The sequence below is a fragment of the Python bivittatus genome, unplaced genomic scaffold, assembly GCF_059951505.1.
Source record: "Python bivittatus isolate LINGU-HERP-01145 unplaced genomic scaffold, Pbiv_v1 ctg000570_np1212, whole genome shotgun sequence".
Taxonomy (NCBI): Eukaryota; Metazoa; Chordata; class Lepidosauria; order Squamata; family Pythonidae; genus Python; species Python bivittatus.
In genome coordinates, this window is record NW_028277097.1 from 15,542,524 (window position 1) to 15,566,633 (window position 24,110).

The following is a 24,110-nucleotide window of genomic DNA, read 5'->3' on the forward strand; positions in this document are numbered from 1 at the left end:
CACTGCGGCTCCTTGGTTCACTGCCTCTTCAGTTGATTTCTCAAAGCACACAAGCCGTGACAGGATTGAGGAGACCAAGCTACTTTCTTCACTATTTTTGCCTTCTTCCTCTGAGCATTGATACAGGATGTGTTTAGAGCACTGTGAGGGCTGTGAAAAGATGGGGGGGGGTGTATGTGAATCCATTCAGGGTGAGGCTTCCACTGAAGACATCTTGCTCGACAGCCCTCCAAAAGCTACATCTAGAACAAAGGACAAGTTTTCCCTTTATCGCTATGTCTTTAAGATTCAGGTGGGTCTCTTTTCTGGAACAGCATGGATGGAGGCCTCTTTTTGCAAAATGGTCTTCTGAGGAAATCTAAGCAGGCCGGCTGCCTCCCATAGGAGAAACGTCCTGTTTAAGAAGGCTTCTGATGTTTCAATTCATTTTAACCATATCTATAACTTTATGTATTCTCATGTTGTTTTATATCATTGGCTACAATCTTCTTGGTATCTTATTAGTAGGGGTACACCCTACTAATTAACTAGGAAGTGGAATTAACATGCATACATGTAGAAGGGAGTTTTCCTTGGATTCTTTTACCAAATATGGAAATAAAGAAGCTTGCAGAATTAGAGACAGGTGTTTAATAAAATATTCAGAAACATCATTTGATTGGTAAAAGACAGTAAAGAAGTTCAAATCATATTGGTTTATGCTTGTGCAAGGCATGCCACTTTTTAACACCAAGTGCAGCATGATACCTGAACACAGAGAAAGATGTTGCTCTCTGCAATTTGAAAGGGAATTTCTCTATTCTTTGTTCTGTTAACTTTCTTAGATGCTAAAGGAAAATTTTAGCTGGATTGTTCCAAGATCTCCATTCCAGGATTTTGGGGCCACAACTGAGGCACGTGATTCAAAGTCATTCTGGGCACTTAGTAACTCAGAATTTGACAAAACGATAGGAAGGATACTAAGTTGGTTTGGAAAGAAATAATAATTTAATTGGATCTTAGCGCTGTTCCGTCTTGCTGTAGAGACCCATGAAAGAAGGCATGAAAAAGAAAAGACATAGCAACTCTTATCTGTCTTATTCAGCCAGAAGAACATGTTCTCCTTGACTGTCAATTTCCTACTGTTCTTCTTAAGAAATGTTGCTGCTGAATATTAACCATGCCCATAGAAATGACTGCTGCAATATCAAATACAAAGACCTAAAGGAATTCATTAGGACTCCCCAAGGCATGCATGTCTCTTCAGAGCCAAGGTTGAATCCAGCCATTACCAAAGTTACTTTGAATAGGGGAATCTGAGCATGTGCAGAGCATTTAAGTCTAGAATTTATTTCTGATTTACAACCCACCAATTTTGAACAGTGCAGAACTCTCCAGTATGGAGCTGGAATTAAAAATCTACAATCAATTTAAAACACAACTACATGGTGTTCCTATAGAACTGGGAATCATGAATAAAAACATTAACACTAATGTGTAAAAGACCCAATCTTTTGACTCAGGAGACAGTCACAACAATCCAACTTCCCCTGCTACCAAAAATGGGAGTTCTTGTCTTATAAACTAATATTCCTCTGAGTTGTAAGATAGAAGGTTGGATACCACTGCAAATGAATAACTTTGGAGCTGAAATCTCAAAACAATGCTGTAGACAGATCAGTAGTCTGTTCCCAAAGTTAGAGTAAGGTAAGGGGTAATTTGTGCCCCAGTTGGGTGATAAAATGATGTTAGACGTCAAGACAAGACAGATAATAGTCCAACCTTTCCCATCTTTGTGCCCTCCAAATATGTTGGAACCATTCCCAATTCTTGGAGTTCTAATCCCAATGCATTTGGAAGACACAGATTGCAGAAAGTTGTCATCTCCTCTCCCTCCTTTGACAGTGTAGTCCGTTTCCTAAATCATAAACTACTGATTTTTTCCATTTTGTGTGCAAAATCCCCTAAGGACAAAGGCATAAATAGAATTTGCTGTTTCTTCTTATTTATTTATTTTTACTGACCTAAATAGTTTTCAGTGAAATGATTGTATTTTGAACTTCTTTTAAAAAAAATATTATGCTCATGATTAATACAGTGGTGCTTGGAATTTGAAAGAGACTTTCTCTTCGAAGAAAAGTCAAAAGAGTGGATAGAGGTCATTGGTGAAACAATAGAATAAAATTATTTTATAAATATAAACAATGAATGTATGGGAGGAAGTAAATCGATGAGCCTCCTCTTCCTTCACTGTCTTTCCCCCATCCTCTTCTGCTTCTCCACGCGTTTAAGAATAGGAAGCTTCTATTTTCCAAGTGAGAACCAGTTTGGTGTAGTGGTGAAGGCACCAGGCTAGAAACCAGGAGACCGTGAGTTCTAGTCCTGCCTTGGGCATAAAGCCAGCTAGGAGACCTTGGGCCAGTCGCTTTCTCTCAGCCCTAGGAAGGAGGCAATGGTAAACCACTTCTGAAATCTTGCCAAGAAAACTGCAGGGACTTGTCCAGGCAGTTGCCTGGAGTCAAGACTGACTCGAAGGCACCAAAAAAAAAAATAATTGTAAGTCTGTGCTGCTTATAGAATTAATGGGCCAAGAATGAGCATGAGAGCAAGAACCAGCCAAAAGGAGAAGATTGGTACCCTGAACACACATGGAGAGATCTTAGAGTAAAGCAGGAATTTGGCTCAATTCTTTTACAGAAATCAGGAAGATGTCCATTTCAAATATTGGTCATTGGTCAAACTAGAAAAGTGAGGCTTTTGGGAAATCAAATTCTGTGAAAGAGGCTAAGTTTGGCACAGAACTTTGGAGGTCATAGGAGACAAAACTCACTGACAAAGCATAATTAAGTAGTGTTGAATTTTCTAGAGAAGTAGGTGTGTTATTCTTTTGCAGCAAAAACAAAAAAGATTCATGATCACCAGGGTTTTCATGGGACCCACAAAATTCCCCAAAGCTTATGTGATAATGAATTGTTGTTTACTGAAAGCACTTTAACCAGTTACTCAGCCTAGAGGGCTTCCAGAAGTCAGTTTCTGCCATATGTCTTACATCTTAAAGACATTATACCAAAGGAAGAAAGGGAAAAACAAGATAAGGGACCAGTTCTTAACTTAGATCATTTTCATAATAATCAGTTGGGATGGAAGTAATTCAACGAAAGGAGGAACAAAACAAGTTGAGTTCTTAGTCAATGGAATTGTCCTGGGGCCTTATCTTTCTGTTTGTTGCAGCTTCTTCTGCAGTGTCCCTAACAAGCTGTGATGTGAAATCAATCAGTCATGAAGTCTATTGTAGTTTTTACTTTCAATTTCTGGCACATATGGATCTCACTTGCCCCAAAACAAGGCATGGCAAATTAAATGAGTTTTCCTCAATTTTGGAGAAAATGAATCCATTGAGGGTAAAGCAGGGTGATATTCCTCTCCCATTTCACAGTTTAGAGCAATTTCTCAGGAGCATCTGTATTAAGAGAAAGAACGACTAAGAGTCAAAACAAAGTCCAAAGGTTTCCTTCTGGCTCTATTCAAGTTTAAACTGCAAACAATGGTGTATTTTTAAGAGCTCAGATTTCTGCCCTTTTTTGCACTTTCTAACTGCAATAATCAGTGGGTACTTCTGAATGTTGTGTTGCTGTCACCACTGTCCATTGAAAACAGTAGGAGAAAAGTCCACTTGGGAGATGAGTCTGTCTCTTGTATTTGATGTGGTTTGCATGTTCTCACCACCTGCTTTGTTTTACCAGCTGGAATATCCAAGAGGTGGTGAGGAGCTAAAACATTCATTTAAATGTCCCCCACCCCCACCCCATCTGTCTGAGTTTTATCATCCACCTCTCTGGATCTAGCTGACCTTCTATTTGTGTTTTTTAAATAAGTTAAACCCACACACGCCATTAGTTATAGAAGTGTATGGAATGGGAATTACTTTTCAAATATCCTTTTTAATAGAGGCAAGAGTTAGAATCTGAGAACAAGAAACTGAAAAATGACCTAAACGAACTAAGGAAGGCTGTAGTGGATGGTGTGGCCCAGAACAATTCTTCCAATGATGTTCATGACACGTACAACCTCCTCCTGAATCAGCTCAAATCAGCTAATGAAGAGTTGGAAGTACGGAAGGAAGAGGTGCTTATTCTAAGAACACAGATTATAAAAGCAGCCCAACAAAAAGATACAGGCAGAAATATGGTAATGAAAGAGAAAGCATGTGTGTCTTACATTTCTGTGCATGGGTTCTTTTCACCATGTTACCAGCTGTTGTGCACATTGATTTACTAAAATTACAAAGTCAACATTGTTTAGTAGATGATTTTTAATCAACATTTTTTTAAAAAAGCAATGAGAGAGAGAGAGAGAGAGAGAGAGAGAGAAACTTTTAATTTTAAATCGTAAGCTGGAAAATTGTGCAACTTTTGACATGCAGGGGAAATATTGCAGATAAAGCAGTTATGAAATCATCTAGTCCAGAAATTAGTCCAGTATTGCCTTGGAAGTTCTGTATACTCAGTTCAGCTTTCGCAGATAAAGGAATGATATACTACTTGGTTTTGTTCTGTGTCTTGATGACACTGCAGTAATGGAGGTTGACCTGCAAGCAGTAGAGCTGATGGGCAGTTCTTGGCCCCAGGTTTGGGTCTAGGGTGGGAATAAAGGCCTGCTTTGGAGGATTGTGGAAGAGTCTTGGTTGGTTTCCCATTCCTAGTCTTCCACGCTATTCCCCTTGTCTTGGTAGAGCCTTAGTGGGGCTTCAGCAAACAAACCTATTGATGTAGTATTGTATCAACATTGCACAGGAAAGCAAAGCAAATCATTTGTAGGCAAAATAGGGACAACCATTCTGAGACCAATGAGACCAACAACGAGTTATCAGATGACAAGTTTAGCTGGGATCCTTAATTGGATTCCTGCGCTGAGCAGAAGGTTGGTCTCTGGGATGCAAGTATCACATTCTGACTCTGTGATAAGAAAGCTGGAAAGCTTAGAAGTCCAGATGATGAACGGAGGATTCTCAGGCTAGTCTGGGCCAAGGCTTGGGTCTGCTCTAGAAATGTAGATCACCAGGTTGGTTAAGGAAGACAAAAGGAGCTGCTTTGTGAGGGTATTTCCCATTCTTGCTCCAGGATGAAAGTTTGGGTTGTCAGGAGTTTGCAGTTCAAGTCCCAGTCGTTTTTCTCAGAAGGTTCCCCAAGAATCAGAGTACAAGTAAAGCTTTACTTTTTTTTTTAGCTTTACTTTACTAAAATAAGGCTTAGCTTAGCTTTACTTTATTAAAGTAAAGTTTAGTTTTACTTTACTAAAGCTTAGCTTAGCTTTACTTTATTAAAATAGCTTAGCTTTTACTTTACTTTACTTTACTTTACTTTACTTTACTTTACTTTACTTTACTTTACTTTACTTTACTTTACTTTACTTTACTTTACTTTACTTTACTTTACTTTACTTTACTTTACTTTACTTTACTTTACTTTTTACTTTACTTTTTACTTTACTTTACTTTACTTTACTTTACTTTACTTTTTACTTTACTTTACTTTACTTTACTTTACTTTACTTTACTTTACTTTACTTTACTTTACTTTACTTTACTTTACTTTACTTTACTTTACTTTACTTTACTTTACTTTACTTTACTTTACTTTACTTTACTTTACTTTACTTTACTTTACTTTACTTTACTTTACTTTACTTTACTTTACTTTACTTTACTTTACTTTACTTTACTTTACTTTACTTTACTTTACTTTACTTTACTTTACTTTACTTTACTTTACTTTACTTTACACCTTTCTCCAGTTGGACTAATGATGAGCACATTGCCAGTATGTTGAGAAAAAAATGATGGTGCTCCAAAATGTAACGTGAACTTAAGTGAAAGGTAAAGAAATTTCCACAGGAGAGAATTTGGCATTTCATTAACCAGCAAATTTCAGTTACGCCAACACTAACTTCAGAAGAAATGCAAACATCAGTAGGAATGATTCTTATTTCAAAGAACTTGCACTGGAAAAATGTACATTAAAAAATCTTAATCAGGGAAATGTATGAGCCAGAGAATAAAAACAAGTTAATTTGTGTTTTTAAAAGGCATTAATGCATATAAATTTAAATAATAATAATAATGTTAACAGCTACAAACACCAGGGGAATATGTGTTCAAAGGCACTGTATGTTAGCAAACATTGCGTTAATTGAAAAAAATGCTAATGCAGTTAATAAAATGGATTGGATATGAATTGAACTGCTTATCCTTAGGCCTACCCTAAGGCCATACCAAGGCCAGTCCCCCTCCTGAATTACAAGAAGCATACTCTTCCATAGTATTTGCATTGACATTTCTCATTTTCTAAAGCTTTTGCTAGTTTTATGAGATTGTCGGCATTGTGATGGATGTGTAGAATTAGTATTTGGATTACTTTACAGAACTACAGAATGTTTACTTCAGGGTTGCATCTGAGCTTTTTTTTCTTTTTTGAAATAGGAAAATAGAGGAGGAAAGAATATGAGGTACATTAGTTAAATTTTGCCAAGTGGCACTTTTCTCCATCTGCAGTGGCTGAACTAATACAAAGACTAATTTCTGAGAATAACTTTGGCTCTACCTGGCATATTTCCCCCAGTCCTCTGGTGAATTTTATCAATTTCCCCATTTCAGTTTCAGTTGTAAGCCCTTCTAAATCCTAGTGCTGTTCTATCACTCATTTCTGCTCCTTGTAAGCTGGCCAACCCTTTTGATTTTATGTTAGTATCATATATTCTTGCCACAGAATCTGAGAGCAGTAATTTTTGAAATGAATTACTAGGGATATTTCAAGAGACAGAATTCTCACTGTTCTCTTTAAAATGCAGGATTCTTTGGAGAAAAGGGAAGAGAATTAAACCAGCATAAATGATGTATAGATTTGTTTTTTTATCTATCCCCACTCTCTCTCTCTCTCTCTCTAACTCCCTTTAGGATGCATTACTTGGGTCCTTTCTGTTCGTTTTCGCACTTTGATTTACTTTGTGGCAATTGTGTTCAATATTGTAAATGTGCTTGCAAACTGAAATTACTGCATGCACAATCAACGTATTATGAAAAGTAGTAATTAATGGGACAAAATGTTGACTTGTTGATTTTTTTTTAAGGAGTCAAAGCTCAATACGCAAACCAGCTGGCCAAATAGTGATAAGCATGTGGATCCAGAAGATGCAATTGAGGCCTATCACGGAATGTGTGAAACAAACCGGTAAGCTGTTTTGATCTATCCATTATGAAAGGCCAGAAAAGTTAAAATTGGGGCATCTTTAAACTCGTATCAGAATAATTGGGGGGAGTGTCACCAGAGCAGATAGTCAACAGTGAAAGTACTTGGTAAAGAAACGTACATTACTTCCTCTTACAAAAACATCAACTATATACTGGGCTACATATGCTCTCTCTGTTTGTGACCTTACGATACTTCTTGAAGACTTGTCCTAATATCGTAATCTTCATGGGTTGTGGGGAACTTCTGGAGAACATTTTTTGCAGTGTCTAGCAACCATCCTAAATAGTAAGAGGAACTGATTTTTTGTTTTAATCTCATTGTGGAGAAAAGTTTATGAGCTCAGCTGCAGCTTTAGAAAAAGCGGCATAATTTGTATGACCAGGTGAGGTTGAAAACTGGATTGGTGCAAAATTTGGTCCCTATGGAAAATAGCCATGTGATTCCTGTAAGACCAGTGCAGCTCGCTACTACAGCCTGAACAAATTATATAAGTAGTTAGACCTTTTTCACTAGCTGGGCAGTGATCATAATTGAACTGAAAACTACTTCCATCATGAGCCCATCTCTTCATGTTAAAAACACTGCATCATGGGTTAACCTGCTGGTTCTACATGTCATTTTGTCATGTGAACCAAAGAACAAAACTGACCTAATGGCATTTTTCTGCTGGTGTATTATAGTTGCTTGCTTTTCATCTCGTTTCCCACTGGCTACTTTCTTTTACTTAAACTTTACTTTTCTTTAAACACAAGTGCCTGATCCCTTCCAGTCTTCCCCTTTCATTGTGGCCTTTTCCAAATGGATGAAGACATTGACCTGCCATCTTCTCGTAGTTTACCTCGGCTTTCTTCCTAAGTTGCAGCATAGATAAGGTTACTTGATTTACTCTTGCAATAACCATGCATGATAGGTGATGCTGAGACTTGGAAATTTGCCCAAATTCTCCCACTGTTTTTCATATCTGAGAATTTGGCCCTCCTGCATTGAATATACCCATCCTTTTTATCTATAACACTGCATCACCATTTCATGTGGGGCTGGGTGGGAGGGATATACCGGGGATATTAAAGTTGGAATAAGACTTGCATCAAAGTAATCAATCATTTGCCATGCAGGGAGAGAATTTAAGGGGATTGTTGCCTCTCTATTTCCCCTGAAGTTGAAAAACTAATTAAAAATCATTTTATAATAATGCAGTGAGCTACTATACACGCCTCTTGATTTCTTGGCATCCATCACCCACAATAGCTGCCGAATTGGTATCTTAATTTTTCAACCAATTCCTCTTTGATTATTGGTTTCCCACTGTGAAACTTAATGTCCTGAATTTGAGCCTTCGTCTTGCAATAACAAAAGTGTGAATTTTACATTACCCCCACGAATAGCCTCCATCTGTTTTATCCATCAGATAAAAAGAAAGATGAAGGGAAAGGCTCAGTGCATAAAATGGGCCATTGATAAGATCACAGCCCGATACTTGTTAGTTTGAATGTGATGGGTGATCTTAGTAGAGTGGTGCGTCTCACATTTTAAGCTTCCTTTTAATTAGGCTATTATTAAGAAAAATTTATAGATAGCCTTCCCCAGTCTGGTAGGCTGTGCTGATTGGAATTGTAGACATCTGGAACAAACTGGGATACAGAAGGCCAATATACGTGTCAGAAGGTTATATCAATACTAGTTACATTGAAAGTTAGCTGTTTCTGAAGCAAGAATCTTACCTGGAAGCTTGAAAGGACTAAACCTGGAAACTTTTACCTGCAAAACATCCATGTTTTACTACTTTAAGTGGGGAGGAAGTTTCAGTTAGCATTCTTCTGATTGTTGTTTGTGGCCACAACCTTGTAAAGTGACAAAACAAAACAATTCTATAGCTAAAGTTGTCCCTGCCTATTTCTTCTTTGTGAATGTTAGTCATTCCCTTGTATATTGATTTGTCTTTTGCTGACCTATAATCCTCTCCCCTCCTCGCTCACCCATTTGTCCCTTTGCTACAGTTATCCTGGCCAAGTCTGCCAGCATTCCTTTGGCCAAGTTTTCCATCACAAGGAGATGCAACTCATTCACAGCCCCATTCACTCCTGGGCTCACAAGTGCTTGAATCTAGGCAATATGGCGATTACATCAGAATCATTGGCCTTTTCAAACTGACCTTGTTCCCCCCATGGATTCAGAACCACGATGTTTCTTAAATGGTGGCACACTGAGACTATGGTTGACTGAATTTGTCCAACAATCCCCCCAAATCCCCCATACTCCATCATTCTTATATCCAGCCAGCCATGACACACGACATAATAGGATTATGTCCATTAGAAGATGCTTAGAAAGTTTAGATCTAAGGCTATCCAGAGTTCGTCCTTGCAAAGAAAGAGATATACAGGGCAGGACGTGGTGGTGCCCAGGCCAGCAAGGAATCACTCTCTTGTAAGATAGAATGGACAGGACATTAGAAGAGAATATGTGTAGCTGAGGGTTGAACGGTGGAGTCCTTGGGGTTCTCTGAGCTTGGTTGTTTTCTTGCAAACATTTCGTTACCTGGCTAGGTAACATCTTCAGTGCTAGAAGGGAGTGGGGTTTGATCTCTGTTTATATACAGTGGCTTGCCCTGTCAGTGTTGGGTTCCCCCCCCCCCTTCTCCTGGCAGTTCCCTGGTTAGGGTATTGTTTACTGCTTGATTGTATGTCTGGTGATAATCTTGGTGTTAATCTCTGCTTATCTGGGTGATGATTGCTGGTGAGTAGGTATTCTTCTCTTTTGTTTCCTTTTTATTGCCTCTTAAATAGTATGTAGACGTTGTTTAACTCTATGTGGCTGTTGATGGCTGCTTTGTCTGAATACCTAGCTTCCAGGAATTCCCCTGCATTTTTGGATTTAGCTTGGTCTAAGATGCTGTCAGCCACAAGTCTTCCACCATATCTGTCAGCTGTGTTTGAATTGCTTTTGAATGTGGGTTCACCACTCTTTCTGAAGAGTGCTACAGAGAGCCAGCATTCTCTGTATCCTTCATAGCACAACTCTCCTCCCCATCTTCTTAACACCTGTCAGCTGTTGTTCAGGCTGTTTTTTCAAACAGAAGAAAAACCTGTCCCACTCCCTGCAGTTAGTTGTTAGCAGTGATTTTTGAGAGATAGTTAAACCCTCTGGCCTATCTATTTGTCAAAACATGCCTAATTCCCAGACCCAGACCATATTTACAAAGTGATTGGTGGGTATACTGGTGTAGGCTTTCACAGCTGGTCTCTGTTGGGCAGCGTTGAGCTTCAGGGTTTAGTGATCATGGTCTAGACAGCAGATTTCCTAAAAGAGCATAGCAGACCACCTTGCCTCTGAAGATGCCAGCCACAGTTGCCTGCAAAACATCAGGAAATCTGTTACAGGTAGTCCTCGGGTTATGGCCACTCGTTCAGCAATTGTTCAAAGTTATGATGTCACTGAATGAGGGGGACTTACAACCAGTCCTCCAAGTTCCAGCCATTGCAGCGTCCCCGTAGTCATGTGATCATGATTTGGGAGCCTGGCAACTGGCTCGCAATTATGATGGTTGCTGTGTCCCGCAGTCACATGATAGCCATTTGCGACCTTCCCTGCTGGTTTCTGACAAGCAAAGTCAATAGGGAAGCCAGCAGGACGTCGCAAGTCACTCCCGTTCTCGCCACTTTTTCGCTTATCCATGTTCTGTACTGCCTGCAGCACCCACTTGCCCGCCCATGCTCTGTAGCACCCACGGCACCCACCCATAGCACTCACCCGCCAGCCGGCTTGCCTGAGACTCCTGCCTCTTCCCACATTGTGGTAATGTGAGGTCCTCATTTAACAACCTGTGCAGTCCTCGGGTTATGAGGACAATAGGTACTGCCAAGGTTGCAGTCACTAAGCGATGTGGTCACATGACATCACATTTTACGACCACATTGCTTAGCTACAGAAATTCTGGTCCCAACTGCTATTATAACCCGAGGACTACCTGTATCTAGACCATAGTCACTAAACCCTGAAGCTGATTAATGTTTGGTGGGAGGGGAAGGAAACAAAGCCGAGATAATTCACCAATCCTTTTTTCTTAATTTGCTTTGCATACAGGAAATAAGGAGACCATTGTTGGGTGGCATTGCACCTGTAGCAGAATAGGATCAGTAGTGGGGCCAGCAAATCTTGTGCCAGCATAGTTATTGGATATAGACTCCTTTGGGAACTGTTGGACTTTCCTTGCGAACTTAAATTTTCATTCGGAATGGAACTGAACAGTTTGATGTTTAAGACGGAAGAGATTTCAGTCCTTTAAAACAATTTTATTTATTGCATGTGGCCCCCCCTGGTAGCCTCTCATCTCCTGTAATCTAATGAGATGTGAATGAACTGCTGTGTCAGGTCATCTCATAAACGGCCAGGCAGTATCCATCTGAAAGAGTAGATTTAAGGTTCATGCCTCCAGCAAGATTTTCTTCATTGATGGATGGAAACGTTAAATGCTTTCCATTTATTTAATGGGGGCCAAGCTGTTACAGATGTTCCGTGTTTGTAATTTACACAATTGTTGAATTCAAGACTAATGGTACCCTTCTTAAGTCAGATTCTTACAGAATAATCCAGGAGGTTTTGCAAACAATAGGTGAGCCAAATCAGCAATTCTGATTATTTGCAGCCTGTTCAGGAACCCTGCCAAGTCTTATTTGGGCTCTGTAGCCCAAATTGATCTTCGCTGCCTGGTTCAGCAGTTGAGTAGTTACACTTAGCACTCACTGCTTTGTAATTTTTAAAAGGTTGTTTCTAGCTTCCACCCCATTAGAGGGGAAATTCAAGTTATTTCTCCCAAGTTGCTTGCAGGAGGCATCTTTTAAACTTGGCTCCTGAGTCATTTCCTGGCACCTCTGTTCCAGACCAGGGTACACGTGGCATTGATTATATAGTTTTTCCATCATTTTAAGCTTTTTTCTTCACAGTTTGCTCCTATGAATCCCTAATCCACAAAACAGGATGGGGTCTTTAACCCTTTGCGCCCTTCACCACAACTGATCTCTTTGCACTTCTTGTTCTCATGAGGAGGCCAAGGAGAAGAAAGCCTTTTCTCCAGTGCAGATTGCTGAGACTGGGTGTGGGGGGCTAGTCCAGAGTGAGGCCAACACAGAGGAAAAAGAGTCCAGGCTGAGAGCTTGCTCTGAAATGCTCCCATGGATCAACAATTTGCAACTGTAAAAGCTTGCACTCAAGTTGAACTGTGTGTGTTCTTCTGTAGTCAGGCCTCCAAATTATGAAGGACATCACTTTATTGAAAAATCGGAAAATTTTTCTATGACTATATTTCAGGACAGTGGGGCAGTCCCTCCCACTCAGAATGAAATAATGTGTCACATGTGGGGTCTGTAATCTGAGGCCCTATTCTTCAGTTGTGCTTCGTTTTGTAAAATCCAAAGGTCTGGTAATATCACACACCTCCTGTGTTACTCAGCTACTAAGTCTGGGTTATGTTGATCATGCAAATCATGGCTGGCTGGCTTGGACCACCCCTTTCGATGTACCCATACAATTGGGAAGTTGTGAAGGACTTTGGAAATAACAAGAAACCCTCATCCAAGTTCAGCTTTCCAAGATAAGGGTTTCCCACGGTCACCTGTAATCAAAGGATGCCTGTGGTGGTATAGAGCATTCCACATTGTAGTAAGTATATAGAAGTATATAGAAATGTATCATGGCTTTTGATAGAAGTCATGTAGATGCATAGCCTAACACCCAATGTCGTGACCTTGGAGTGGAGACGGTCAGCAGAAAGTCAGCCCAATGCAAATAAACACCAAGGTTTATAGTACATGTTGGTACCTCCATCACAAAGGATACCACAAGTGTGAAAAGCAACAGTAAGGTCAGTTGAATAACTTATCAAAGCATTAGCTTATTGAAAAGCTTATCAAAGCTTATCAAATTGAATAGCTTATCAAAGCGGAGGAAATGACACTAGGTGATTACATTACCCCCTTATCTTTCTGTTATCTATCTGCTTCACTGTTATTGCCAAGGTGTATAATGCAGGGAGTGGGCTTGCTGGCACTCTCTCCTGCAGTCTGCTGGCAGGGAGCCCGGTGACTCACTGTAAGTATTTTCCAATAAAGTATACTTCGTTGTTTCTATCTCCAAATGCTTTGGTTGTGCTTTTAGTGAGCGTTTTCCTCACAACGTGCCGGGCTTCCCTGTAACCTTCCTTCTGTACAATAAGACTCAGTTTTTGTGGTTGTCCCAAAATGGAAATGCACTCGTCCAAATGTGACCCGTGGGAATAAAACTGCATGTAGCGGTATTTTTTGTGGTTCCTGGTTACGGGCTTGTGTATCTGTCAGCATGCTTGCAATTGAGGTCTCTTTCTTCCCTTTGATCTGCATCTGACTATTACTTTTTGTCTTTGCCTTCTGTCCTCTTCTTTCCCTTTCCTCTGTCCTTTCTTTCTAGCAAGACTGAGGACTGGGGGTACCTGAATGAAGACGGAGAACTCGGCTTGGCCTATCAGGGTCTGAAACAAGTAGCCAGGTCAAATATTTTTTCCTTCTCTTTCTGCTCTTCGTGGGCTATTATTTTCTTCCCTCACTTTTCTTGAAGCTAGAAATGGGTTCAGTCCACAGTTACCTAAACATTGGGAGCTATTATTGTTATTTCAGACTCATCCTTGCCACCTGGGTTATGACAGGTAACTAGCTCTAATATGTGAGTTTGCCTTCACATTAATCACAGTGTGGCAGCTGATATAGTTTGGTAGATAGTGTCGGTTGGATGCCTCACCAGGCAAGTTAATGGGGCTTTCTGAAGTGAGGATGGTCACCTGTAGGGTTGACTACAGAACCAAGGGGGCCCTTGGCAGATCCCTCTCCAACCTCCCACTGTGTCACTGAGCTTTGGTACCTGATGGTAGTAGAAGGAAGCAATGGATTGGATGTGCTGTTTTAATTTTCCACTAACCTGGGGACCACAGGATACATCAGCTACTGCTTGATGTGATCCTCATCAGATCAGCCATCCACATATAGGTAGTCCTCATTTAACAACCACAATTGGGACTGGCAACTCGGTCATTAAGTGAAGTGGCTGATAAGTGAAACTGTGACTGTGCTTATGAACTTACTTCAGCTTTCCTTTGCTTTGCAGACCTGTGAAGGTCGTAAATGCAAGGATTGGTCCTAAAGTTACTTTTTCATCACTGTCGTAACTGCGAATGGTCACTAAATGAGGCAGTTGCTAAATGAGAATTACCTGTACTTTTATTACCTGCAGTATTCTAAGTAAACATAGAATGGATACTTAAAACAGCTCAGTTCAGCATAAAAGGCTTTATGACTTCTATACATGATGTAGGGACAGTTTCATACATTATACACTTATCAAATCAAGTTTTCCATAAAGCATGCAGCCCCCAGATTTGTAATGATTTAATATGTGAAAAGACCCTACACTTTTCCTAGGTACATTTGTTTTTAACTGAGGTAGGAATTATCATTTATCTGAGGTCTAAAGAAAGAGCTACACAGTCAGGAGAGGTGTGTGTTCAGTAAATAAATCCAGCAATATTCATCCATCCAGTAAATGCAAACAAGCAGATTTTAGGATAAATAACACATATTAAGCATATTTGTATATTGTTGCTTAGTTAATAGAATTTTCAAGCAAAATATTTAAAATGGCTTTTCTTGACATCAGGTTTTTAATATTTGCCTGCATCAGCTTTTCTGTTGCAGTTTATTTTTTTATATAACTATAGAAATGGGTAGCATTTTACTCAGTGGTCTGCCATCTTCAGTTTGATATGGTAGTAAAGTAACGGAACAATTTCAATTTTTATCTTCAAAAAATCTCCATCATTACTGAAACAACTTATCATTTGTTCCTCTAACACAAAAATTATCTTATATGCTGTGGAGATGGTAAGTGCGAAGCCTCAGATCAATGTTTAAGTAATTGTATTTAGAGTTGATGTTATTTTCATTATTTGAGTCAAGGGGAAGAAAGAGGTATTTATTTTTGTACTTTGCTAGAAAAGGTGCATGATTTACAATAAACTGATTTATTTATCACGTATTTTTAAGGAATTTGTAAGCTGTTTTGTAATTCATTCCAAAGCAATAACAAAGGAGCAAAACATAGGCAACAAAGGAGGATAAGAGCTGAAATAGAAAGTTATGTAGAAAATATTTGAAAGTTAGTGAAAAGCAACCTGATTTGAAACAACTGATTCATGCCAAAAGGTTCAGGTCTACCAGGAAGGCATTCTAAAGCTAAGGAACCACCACAGATCCATGAAATTGATCTTTTGATGGACACACACTTAGACTTCCAGTGCAGATTTCCAGTGTATGGATAAGGTTATATGGGTCCATTCCATCTTCTTGTCTAGATTCTTGTTCAAGTGGACCGTCCCCTGTCTCCGTGACCTGTGTATGGTGGGATCACTGTCCAAATACTCAGTTTCTCTGCAAGCTTCTTACAGATGTTGAAAAGCGTAGGTGATAGCATAGGACCTTGTGTCATCCCACAAACTGCAAACTAAAAGTATAGGGCAGAAGTCACTCAGCAACACATGATGGGCTAAAATTGTTGGAGTTTTGTGCCATCCAGAATAAATAACCAAAATAACAATGGTGTCTGATGCCTTTGAGAAGTCTGGCAAAACCAGGAGGTTTCATTTACACTATCTAGCTCCTGGCCATTTATCAACTGAGCTTACCAAAGCTATGTCAGCCTTGAAACCCCCTTTCACCCAATTAATCTGTTCTCTCCAATGCCCCAGAGAGTTGAGAATCCTCAACCTTACTAATCTTTGCCTAAGAAAAGAAGGTTGGAAACTGGAATGAGTTGACTAGGCTCAAAAGATTTAAATGACTGGTAGATATGAAAAGCTACAGCACTGCTACACACAACCCTGGAGAAGCCCCCAAGAGCTAATTCTAGGATCCTGTGATTCTTAGCTAATGAGTATAACCTTCACCTTCTCATTAGCCTTTTCAAAGCAGAACTTACAACGTGACACAGTCGATCTAGCAGAAATTTCAGCACAGAATGTGTTCAGCTAAAATCCAGGCAAAATGGATGCTTATAAGGGACAGCTTATAAAATATGCAGCAGACCCACCATATAGTAACTACAGGAAAATTCTACCCGCTGCTATTATTTGATGTGCCATGTCTAACTTACATATAAGGCTCTTCTAAATCTAGCCTGAATTAATTTCATTGCAGTTTATACCCAAAGCTGGGTCAGGATTGGTGAAAGGTCTGGTGCCTAGGCTGATTCTCTGCAGGAACTTTATGCTATGAGATAATCCAGTAAAGGAGACCATCTATGAGGATGCCTATTAAATCTGAAACAAGGTTGCTGGTCTCTTTGTCAGCTTTCCAAGATGACTTGATGCTGTCACTGAGTGGCTAAATTTGTGTAACATCCGTAGCTTGATTAGTGAATATACTAAATCAACCAAGTAGGTTGGGTTTACACAACATGTAGAGTTTGCAGGCAGACAATCTTAAATTGTAACAACCACAGGACAGGCATATAGGACAGCAGGGAGAAACCAACAGGGTTGGGCACACTTACAACCATCATCTGCCTTTCCTGCAGTCCAAATGTAATTAAAATTAACATTAACCATGTTTAGCATCTTGTGCAAACACAGCCATTCTGTTTTAACTGTCTTGGAAAGTTTTTCACAACCTAATAATCCAATTAGATGAAAAAAAACCATGGCCTCCGTTACCTGGAAATAACACCAGTGATAGTCCAACACATTTAAGAGTAGTACAGGGCCCAGAAATTTCTCCTGCATTTTTTTTTTTACCAGTTGTTTTCAATTTGATGAAAGAAACATGACTTCTAACATTTGTTTGGAAGGAAAAGAGAATTTTGTAGACATTTTACTAACAGGAGCATCATGTTCCTGCCTTGGTTCAACAGTGAGGTAGCCAAGGAATGCATCTGGCTAACGTCCTGTCTTGTGTAGGCTTACCTGCCTCCAACAGGCTGCAGCCTTTCTCACTTCTCCTGCAGCTACTAAATCCCAAAAGAAGGGAACAGGAGGAATCCCTCCCATTGGACTTTCTCAATGATGGTACAACTCTCACCACGAAGAGGGGAGTCTTGTCCTTGAGAAACCTTTGGAGAATTTCTTCTTTCCTGGGAGAAAGTTGAAGAAATTGTCCTCTCAATTTTCCAGCCCACAAATTTGGTGGAGAATTTTGAAAGGCCAGTTGTGTCTAATCTGAAGCATTGAAGAAGGGCAGGGTGGGGGGGAGTTGTCCTCACTTAGATTTAGGATGTGTCTGGACAGTGTAACAGGGAGAGCTTATAGTTAGTTGGGAATGTGTTTGATTTTACTTCCTTACTTAAGAATTACACCATCAGCTTGCTGAAAGCTTTTGGTATTATTTGCTAATAGGAAAAGGTTTGCTCCTGTGATTGGAGGAGGGTAGAATTTGCAGGCAGACAATCTTAAATTGTAACAACCACTGCACAAGCATATAGGATAGCAGGGAGAAACCAACAGGTGCTTTTGGACACACACAACCATCTTCTGCCTTCCCTGCAGTCCACCCACACTCATAATCTATGGCACAGTATATAACTTGAGACTGCAGGTGTGTTTATATGTTTACGTGCATTTTTTGTACATGCATTACAATTTCTCCGTGAGTTGAAAACTCAAAACGTATTGTTTCTGATCTGTTGGGAAAATCAGGGAAAATTGGGGGGGGGGGATTTCAAGATGGCTTTCTTCGCTTCTCCAAAGTGTGATGTGGTCCACCCACTCTATCACCTGAAAGCCACGTCGCCTGGGTCTAAAATTTCATGAGAACCCGTCCTTCTCAGCAGCCCAGCTTTTAAGAGGTTCTTGAAAAATCTTTGAAAAAGGATTAAGGGGGAGAGATTTCATTTCAGGCAAACTGTAATTGCTACCTTTTAAAAATCAATTTAGTTTACCAAATGTTAAGCTTATCTGCAGGCACATAGAGGAGGGCTGTAACCTTTTCAGTGATGAATCATACTCCCCATCCAAGTAGGTGGAAACTGATCCAGAAATGCAAAGAATTGCTCCATGCCCCTTCTCTTGTGAAATGTGCAGTTTGTTCCTTAATTCATCATCTTGCAGAATACACACTGTGCATCTATTTAGAAAAACGTCCCCTCCATTTTGGCACAGAAAGAAACATGGTTTTAATTTCCTTGGTTCGTTCTCTGTGGGTTTTCTTATTCAATTCTTTTCTTCCCCTTTTAATATCTGTTCTTCAGGATGCCTCATTTTAAAATGAAATCTTTCCCTGTTTTTTGCTCTATAAAAGGGCCAATTTATAAGAGAATGCATAAAGTTAGCTGGGAGTATCTTAAAGGGACCTCAGAAATTATTTGCGTGTCTGGATAAGAAAAGCCATTCAGGACAGATGCCCACCAATTCTGAAGTGTAAAGTAACTGGGATGATATCTTTGGGGAGACTGAGTTAAAAGGTGAACTCAGAATGCTTTATTTTATTTTGTTTTGTTTCTGGAATCAGAATCTTTTTCAAATGTCTTGAGGAAGGCCTCCAGGGGTAGACTGTTTCAAAACTCTGCCATCTGGTCCATGTCCCCCTAATCTCTGAGGTTGTGGGAAGGGGGACCTTTAACAGACACCCTTGAGATGTTATTCCTTTGGCCACTTCAGATGCTCCAGCTGGGTAGAAAGGTGAAATATAAATCAAATAAATAAATAACCTGGAAATCTGTATGGTAAATCAGGCCCTTGATTCTTATTGACTGGCTATCCTGGTAGCCAAAACTGATGTGAAGAAAGTGATGTCTGATAGCAACCTGGCAGGCAGGCAGAGCAATTTAATAAATGGGTGTCTCCTCCATAATCTTCAGTTCCTAATGAAAGTAGTGCCTGCCTGTATATGTATGAATATTGAGTGTAGGCAGCCATTCTCTGTGAAAAGAAAAGGCTTTGAGAGACAATATGCTGGATTCTCTGTGTGAGGGTTTTGGTTTGGTTTGGGGGTTTTGGTGCCTTCAAGTCTACTTTGACTCCTGGAGACTGCCTGGGCAGGTTCCTGTGGTTTCTTTGGCAAGATTTTTGGAAATGGTTTGCCCTGGCCTTCTTCTTCCTAAGAGTGAGAGAAAAGGACTGGCCCAAGGTCACCCAGAAGGCTGTGTGTCTAAGACAGTATTGTCCAAACTTGGCCACTTTAAGATGAGTGGACTTCAACTCCCAGAATTCCCCAGCCAGCCATGCTGGCTGGGGAATTCTGGGAGTTGAAGTCCACTCATCTTAAAGTGGCCAAGTTTGGACAACACTGGTCTAAGAGTAGAACTCAAGGTCTCCTAGTTTCTGGCCTAGGGCCTTTAACAACTATACCAAGCTGTTTTTCCTACATGTACATAGAATAGATATAGATATATATAATATAAATCAATGAGCCTTTTCCATTTCCTGTTCACGTGGCCCTTTTCCTGTTCACATGGTACAAAAGTACCTTGGAAGGGCCAAAGGCATTTGGTCTGTGAATCCAAGCCCAGGTCCATCACCACTAAAGGTGCCATGGCTGCTTCGGTGTATCACATCATTTGGGTGACAAAGACATTTTACTTTCCCCATCCTCCCCACTTTTCCTCCCTTCAGGCTCCTTGAGGCCCAACTCCAGGAACAGAGGAAGGAATATGAAGAGGAAGTAGAAGCCCTAAAGGACCAGATGGAGGTGTTGAAGGAAGGGATGGAGAAACAGCACGAAGTCTTCCTCCAGACACTCCAGTTGTCACCAGAAGCCCAAGTGGAGTTTGGCATCCAGCAGGAAATCACGCGGCTGACAAATGAAAACCTGGTATGGACAGTGAGCGAAAGGGCAGGGTTGTTTCTATCATGGGTGATAGTGCCTCGTTTGAAAGATTGGTGCCCAGCTCTTCAGTCCCCCCCCAAAAAAGTATTCCAACATGGCCTTCAATCATTAGCCAGACCTGCTCATAGATGTACAATCTAAAAGATGCAATAGGCAAAAAGGGGAATGGGTGGGAGGAAGAAATATAAATGCAAAGTCAGGCAGCCAGGCACTAGCTCTTAGCGATGTAACCACCAGCTGGAGATGAAGCAGTTCAGGAAGAAGAGACAAAGCTGACCATCTCTCAGCAGAACTGCTGGGAAGGCTATTCTGGAGCTGCTGGAATATCTCTGCCGTAAGAGACCTCCTCTGCTTCTCAGAACTTCTTGCTATATTTGGAACCGTTCCCAGGGCCCCTTGTTGGTTTCAGTTAATTTCAGGGGCATTCCTTTCAATACTAGGTAGAAATCTTTCACTCCTTCCAGGTGTTTAAAATAGTGCGTAGCTCATTACCTGTTTCGTTGCTTCCTATCCATGTTCTAACCGCAGTATTAGTTTTGAATCAACTTTTGTTATAAAGCAGTGCAGAGAACCTGTCTTTGGTGGTTGGGTTTTGTTTTGTTTTTGTCCCTTTGAGTCAGTGTTGACTTCTAGCAACTGCCTGGACAAGTCCCTGTAGTTGTCCCCCAAGATTTCAGAAGTGTTTTGCCCTTGCCTCCTCCTTCCTGGGGCTGAGAGAGAATGACTGACTCAAAGTCACCCAGCTGGTTTTCTGCCCAAGGCAGGACTAGAACTCAGGGTCTCCCGGTTTCTAGCCTGGTGCCTTAATCACTACATCAAACTGTATTACGGTTATGCAGATACAGTATAAAACAGAACAAATAGATTATATATAGAAGAAGGTGGGGGAGATAGTGGGCCAAACCAATCGTCTGTATTGCCCCACATTATCTAGCCTTCCTTGGAACATTTTTCCAGAGATTTGAGCAGAAGACTTTCCCATCATCTGCAGCTTTTACCCTGCAGTGCCCAGTAGCATAGGCTGTACCACTGAGCTATGCCCTCTCCCCGCTGACGCTCCTGGAAAAATTACGCTTAGTAGAGCGGGACCCACAAGCGAATAAAACTAGTTAACAAGAGTGAGTCATCTCCTGCTTCCATTTCTACTGTGGCATCTTAGGAGAACTTTTATCACATTCTAGTAGATATGTTGGAATCATTTAGGTATGAAGGTCAAGGACTGCAGCGAAAGCGCTGAGCTGGCAAAATACAAAGGAGTCCACGCAGAGTGTTACTGCCATGGCAAGCCAGGAACCGTTGACCTTAGATAGTTACTTTCTATATGTAGAGGGCAGTGGAAAAGGATTGACCATGAGGGGTAACTGGAAGAAGGAAGCCCTGTTGGACACACCACTACTCCCCTTATTGAGGTTAATATAATTATTTGTGTTAGGAGAAATGCTATGCATACACCTCCCACAGCTCTCACACTTTGGATCTATCAGTGTTTGCCATGTTTGTGCCAGGATGGTGTCCTTTACAGATCTGGCAATTTTTATGATTTGCAAAGCACCATCAACCCGCTCTGTGTCGTCCGAAGCTTAAAAGCAGGTCTTGCAAAGGTGTTCTGTAGAGCTGACAAACTATGGAAAACAAGTATTCAGCAGCACATCAATCAAATTTGCCAACTATGAGTGCTCAAAGGGAATGAGTGGGATCTTCAGTAATGAAGGATTTATTCAGTTTAGATGCCTCTCATAAATTAGTGGGCTCTCAAGGAACCTTTTCTGGTATTTTCCTTTCGGACCCATGGACAGATCACTGTGTTTCCAGACCGGGTCAGTTCACAGTTGTTCATTTGCGAGATTTGTTTCTGCATTGGTCCATTGGTTTTTCTAAAACCAACAGAAATCACAAATATCAAACTTTAAACATGTATTTTAATGTAAACTTTTTTTTTTTTTTGGAGCCAAGACTTGAATTACAAAATTCAGAGAAGTCATATATAACGTTTATGTTTGGATCCAGGTATTGCTCTGAGAGGTTTGCTCAGGTTGGTGTATTTTAAAATATAGAATGGACAAAAATAAAATGCAGAAGCGACAGTTCCCCTGTGGGAATATGCTTAATGTGCCTTTTCGATAGAAAGGCATGCCAGCAGGAACAGCAGTGCTGACATGGTTGAATAGTAGCCTGGTATGGTACAATTTTCAGTGGATTTTCACTAGCTTCGTCTGCATGTCTGCATTCAAGGATCTTCATGTGTATTCCTTGTTGAATACTGTTCACCAGCAGCAAAGGGCCAACATGTATCCTCCAACTAGCAGGCCATCTTGCACACGTGAGGTACTCAGAGCCATCCACTTACGCAATCGGCTTAACCAAGCCATTTATGTTGAGTTTAGTTTTAACCTCAGACAGCCTCATGTGCAAACTCAGGCTGTTTAGTTCATTTGTGGTTCACTCTATTACTGAAACCCAGAAAATGGGTTCATCCAATAACCAAGTCAAACATGGAGGGCCGACACCACCATGTTGAAAGGGCTGACCCTGTTTCTCAAAGTGAAGTACGATGGATGGGCGGCCACTTGGAGAGCTGCATCCTTTAGGTGCAGGGAAGCCCTGCTCAGGGACCAGATTGGGAGGGCAGCAGGAATAGGCATGGCCCCCCAAAGCAGATTCTTCCTTCTGCCTAACAGAGTTGATCCAGGTGTACTATGTGGTAGAGTCAGTCTGGTTAGGGAAGCAGACAGTTTAAGGCAGGGTTTCTCAACCTGGGCAACTTTAAGATGTGTGGACTTCAACTCCCAGGATTCCCCAGCCAGAGAAACACTGGTTTAAGGTGAAAAAGAGCACCCATGTAATCAGGAGCCATGTATCTGGTGCCTGCTAAGTAAATGTCCTGCATAAATCTTTTCTTGGAGAGACCAAAGGAATACAGTGCTTATGTGCAGTCACCCATTCAGACAGCCGGCATAAACTTTTCCAAGTTAGCTGTCAGGACATGCCATACCTGCTGCCAGAGAAATATGGACTGAGACACCACAGGAATCAGGATCAAAGGAAAACAGGGTTAAGATGGTCTAAATTTGCCCTAATTTCTCACTTCCCAGGGGTGTGCTGGACTAGAAGCCAGGAGACCAGGAGGTCTAGTCCACCCTTGGGCACGGAATTTGGCCAGGTGGCTTTCGGCCAGTCCTTCTCTCTTAGCCCAACCCACCTCACAGGGTTGTTGTTGGGGGGAAATAGGAGGAGGGAGGATTGTGCACACCGCCTTGACTTGCACAAAATAAAAATGGGATATCACAACAACGGCTTCACAAGGCTAAAAGAAAAATATTCCCCCCCACACCAAACAATCCCCCAAACAAAAATCACAATATTTGATGTGACCCATCCTTTTTGTATCATCAACTCCACTGTGGAACATCCCCCCCCCCAGACACATTGTAAAATAAATAACATCAATGGGGGTCCCTAAAAATCGCCCAACTTTGCTTTTTTGTGTTTAAAGTTTTTATAAACTGGCTCTAAAAGCCACAATTTATTTGCTGAACCACGCTGTCTCCATTTTCTGCGCAGAATCAAGTTTTCAGTAATATTATAGGCACATTAAGTAGGAAACTGAAGAGGGTGTTTCAAAAAGCAATGTGACAACTTACTCTTATGGTGAGCCTCTTACTCAGGCATACCATAGCAACTTGACAAATTACTCAGCTCACAATGCATGATTGATTGCTTGGTAGAGATTGAAATAAACCCTGAAAGAGAAATCAATGTATAACTTTAAAAGCTTGGTTGAGTCTGATGAGAATCTAATAATAGTAATACTAATAATAATAATAAAAGAAAAAGGCATTGGAAGAATATCTGAAGGACAGTGAAGAAGATACACTGAAGCTAGTACACCATGAAGGCTTACCGAATACCGAAGAGACCAAACTGGCCTATTAGAAAAACCAAATGAAGAATAGAAAAGAGACATGGCAAGGCAAAGTATTACATGGCCAGTACACAAAAAAACTAGCAGGCAAGCAGATAACAAGACCTGGCAATGGCTAAGAGCAGG

General features: G+C 40.7%; 1 protein-coding gene and 1 long non-coding RNA gene across 5 annotated transcripts in view; one reads left to right on the forward strand and one right to left on the reverse strand.

Annotated features, from left to right (window-relative positions):
- MYO5B (myosin VB) overlaps positions 1-24,110 on the forward strand; it is a 253,937-nt gene that overhangs the window by 214,990 nt on the left and 14,837 nt on the right. Inside the window, exons 28-31 of one of the 3 annotated variants that reach the window (XM_088152666.1) lie at positions 3,928-4,167; positions 7,105-7,205; positions 13,668-13,745; positions 19,849-20,047. In XM_088152666.1, coding sequence (XP_088008792.1) covers positions 3,928-4,167; positions 7,105-7,205; positions 13,668-13,745; positions 19,849-20,047 — 618 coding nt within the window. The remainder of the gene's footprint in view (positions 1-3,927; positions 4,168-7,104; positions 7,206-13,667; positions 13,746-19,848; positions 20,048-24,110) is intronic. The other 2 variants (XM_088152667.1, XM_088152668.1) reach the window with 2 other exon arrangements.
- LOC148214334 (uncharacterized) overlaps positions 14,448-24,110 on the reverse strand; it is a 32,842-nt gene continuing 23,179 nt past the window's right edge. Inside the window, exons 3-5 of one of the 2 annotated variants that reach the window (XR_015798239.1) lie at positions 23,704-23,802; positions 17,206-17,372; positions 14,448-15,749 (exon numbers count right to left, since the gene is read on the reverse strand). This is a non-coding gene — a long non-coding RNA (uncharacterized LOC148214334). The remainder of the gene's footprint in view (positions 15,750-17,205; positions 17,373-23,703; positions 23,803-24,110) is intronic. The other variant, XR_015798242.1, reaches the window with a different exon arrangement.